Source organism: Haliaeetus leucocephalus, unplaced genomic scaffold (genome assembly GCF_000737465.1).
Source record: "Haliaeetus leucocephalus isolate CR32 unplaced genomic scaffold, Haliaeetus_leucocephalus-4.0 Scaffold646, whole genome shotgun sequence".
In the NCBI taxonomy this organism is placed as follows: domain Eukaryota; kingdom Metazoa; phylum Chordata; class Aves; order Accipitriformes; family Accipitridae; genus Haliaeetus; species Haliaeetus leucocephalus.
The window spans coordinates 5,137,253-5,140,660 of NW_010973082.1; the positions used below are offsets into that span (position 1 = coordinate 5,137,253).

General features: G+C 52.3%; 1 protein-coding gene across 1 annotated transcript; it reads left to right on the forward strand.

The window, feature by feature from the left end:
• The first annotated feature begins 624 nt into the window (after positions 1 to 624).
• On the forward strand, positions 625 to 3,408 carry LOC104838804 (cytochrome c oxidase assembly protein COX11, mitochondrial). The gene is made up of 4 exons (XM_010578750.1): positions 625 to 969; positions 1,079 to 1,234; positions 2,080 to 2,205; positions 2,730 to 3,408. Exons 1-4 carry the CDS (start codon positions 625 to 627, stop codon positions 2,910 to 2,912), a joined length of 810 nt encoding a protein of 269 aa, XP_010577052.1. The 3' UTR covers positions 2,913 to 3,408.

Below are 3,408 nucleotides of genomic sequence, written 5' to 3' on the forward strand. Positions count from 1 at the left end.
CTCCCCCCCACCCCCACCCCCACCTCGGCTTCGCTCGGTTAACCCGCTGCTCGCAGACTTTCCGGTGGTCCCGGACAAAGCCTGCTCGGTGCAACGGCGGCGCAGAGGCCACCAGCCCCGGCAGCGTCCCCGGCAGAGCCCGGGGCTACAACCCGCCGACCTCACGGGCTGCGACAGTTACCTCCACACGCAAACCACCGCCCTCAGCGGTCTCGCGGGGGAGGGAGAGACAACCGGCGGGAACCGTCCCCCCCCTCGCCCCGCGCCTCAGCGCCGCTCTGAGGGACCCCCCTCAGCGGCCGCGCTCCCTCCCCTCAGCGGCGCGATGGCGGCCCGCCCCGCTCCCCCGCCCCCGCGGCGCAAGCCCCACCGCCTCCTCGGGAAGGCGGACGCGGAGCGGCAGCCCCTCACACCGCCGAAGGGGCGTCGGGCAGCCGGCGAGGCCAGGCCAGGCCGGGCCAAGCCAAGGGAGGCGAGGGGAGAAGCAGGCAGCCCCCCGCGCCCCCCGCCGCTGGGCGGGGAAGGCGGCGGAGCGATGGGAGCGCGGACCCACCCCGCCGCCATCTCGCGAGAAGAGCGGCGCTCCGCCGCCCGCCCCGCCCGGGACCGGCAGCCGTGCCGGGTATGGGGCTGTGCGGGCGGGCTTGGGCCCGCTGCGGGGGCCCGGGCGTTCTCTGGGGCCTGGCGTTGGGCCGGGCCTTTCCCCGGCCGTGCCGTACCGGCGGATGGGAGCCCCCGCGGGCGGAGGGGACGGCTCGGTACGGCCTCTGGGCGGCGGCGGCGGCGGGCGGCGGGGTGCCGGCCCCGCGGGGCGTCCGCGGGCTGAGGAGCTCCAACCCCTTCACCCGCAGGCAGGAGGAGGAATGGCGGCGCCGGAACCGGTCGGCGCTGGCCTACATCGCCGCCGCCGCCGTGGGGATGGTGGGCATGTCCTACGCGGCCGTGCCGCTCTACCGCCTCTACTGCCAGGTACGCGGGAGGCCGCCGTGGCTGCCAGCCCCTTCCCGCCCGCGAAGGGCGACGGGGTCGGGGGGCGAGGGGCCGGCGCGGGTCGCTCACCGCCTTTCCTTTCTGTCAGGCCACGGGCCTGGGCGGAACGACGGCCGCGGGCCACAGCTCGGAGCAGATCGAGAGCATGGAGCCGGTGCGGGACCGGGTCATCAGGGTCACTTTCAACGCGGACGTGCATTCCAGCATCCAGTGGAACTTCAGACCCCAGCAGAGCGAAATCTACGTGAGTGACTTCGTTTGTGCCCTGGCACAGCACCGCTCGCACCTGGAGGTGAAGGCGTCGGGTTTCGCCTCCTGCGTTTTTTGTCACACCTCGCATCCTGATGGCGCAGATCCATTGGTTTGCGTATTTGGGCCCCGGTCTGGAAGAACACACAACTGAGGGCACGTTAGGCCAGTGCGCTCCCTCAGTCCTTCCGCGTCAAGAGTTTAATTTTCGGTGCAGGTCAGGAAGGCAGGGCTGATGTCTCCTTCTGCCAGAGGTCAGAATGTTTATTGCCTCTTGGGGTGTAGTTAAAATATAGTTGATCCCCTGCCATCCCATCAAGCTACCAAAATTGGATTGCCATCAAAAGTATGTTTATATATACCTGTGGGGTTTCGCCAGACTTCCCCCCTAGTGCTTTCTCTTCTTGCCCCTACCGTTGTAGAGCTGTTTCTATATTTTAAAAAAATGAACATTTTAATCTAACTTTGCTGTTTAAAATTAGTTCTTAATAAAAACACTCAGGAGTCATTGGTTTCCGAGTCCAGTACTGAAAGAATTATAACCTCAAAAATTAAGTGTACACCATATATAAACCTGCATATTAGAAGAGCTCTGTATGCTGCTAAACTGCTGCAAATAATAGAAGTCTTCAGTGGCAAACTGGTTAAGGTTAAAAATGCACACGTATAACATTATTGATGCTTTTAATTTTGAATGGGGGTGAATTGTCTATAAGCAAAATATTTGTCAAGTAACCAACTTGAAACAGCAAAAGAGAAAATGAACTAATTCTAGCTAAAGTCTGAAGAACTCTGAGGGATGCAGTGGATTAAAAATGACCATGCAATTACTTTATACAGGTGGTACCAGGAGAGACTGCATTGGCATTTTATAAAGCGAAAAATCCTACTGACAAACCAATAATTGGAATCTCTACCTACAACGTAATACCCTTTGAAGCAGGACAGTATTTCAATAAAATACAAGTAAGTGTGAACAAAGCAAAGACTGCATTTTTCTTTACATGAATGAGAATCGTTATCCATACACTAACTTTTTTCTCATTTTAATCCTGGATACCATTCTTTGTATGCCAACTTTTTAAGAAAATACCTTGATTTTTTCAAATGACAGTGCATCAGTTCATTCTTAGCCTTACTGTCTTCATAACAAGCTGCAGTACATGTCCAATTAGAATGGCTCCCAAATTAATGATATTTAGTACCACTGACTTTGAGGGCAAGTGGTAACGAGATGAGCTAGCCTGGCCAATTTGCATGTTTGGACACTTCATTAAGAGCTAATTTTTTTTTTCCTGTAACACAAGAGAAACAGAATTGCTGTCTTGTTGCTCATATGGTTGATCCTTCCCAGGATTCTAGGAATGTACAGAGAATGAGAGTTCATTTTAAAAGATGAAGCTTTCTGTCATGTTGGCAGAGACAAAGTTTACCATAGCTACTGTTGTCTAATTGTTGTTGTTTTTTTTTGTTTTCCTTCCCCCATGCAGTGTTTCTGTTTTGAAGAACAGCGGTTAAATCCTCAAGAGGAAGTGGACATGCCTGTCTTTTTCTACATTGATCCAGAATTTGCAGAGGACCCTAAAATGGCTAAAGTTGACTTAATCACTCTCTCTTACACCTTTTTTGAAGCAAAGGAAGGACAGAAGTTAGCACTTCCTGGATATCAGTAATGGGCAATCGCTGCACAATCTGACTTCTGCTACCTGACTACCAGTTTTGAAACCATTTTTCAGCAGAAGGAAAAACTGCAGGAGTACTGTGCAATACAAAATTATATCATTAAACCACCATGGGCACATGCTGCTGTTACAAAAGGATGTATTTCTATTTAAAAAAAACCCACCCAAACCCACAACTTATGTAGTTGGAATATTATTTCTTAGGGATAGTATTTTTTCATCAGACAATAGAAGGGAATGTGCTGTTCCTGGAGGGGAGAGGGTTTTCTCAAGCCATCTTTTTGTAAGATGATACATGTTAACTGAACACTGTGAGGCAAATTTTTAAACCCAAGTGTAAACTGAGATCTGCATTTAAATACAGAGGAAAAAATCACTTTATTAAGCATCTAAAATTGCATTGCTGGCTCTGAAGAATAACTTCCATGAAAGTTACCTTTATAAAAAGGTAAAAACTACCAGGTAATCGGTTCACAAAATCTCAAAA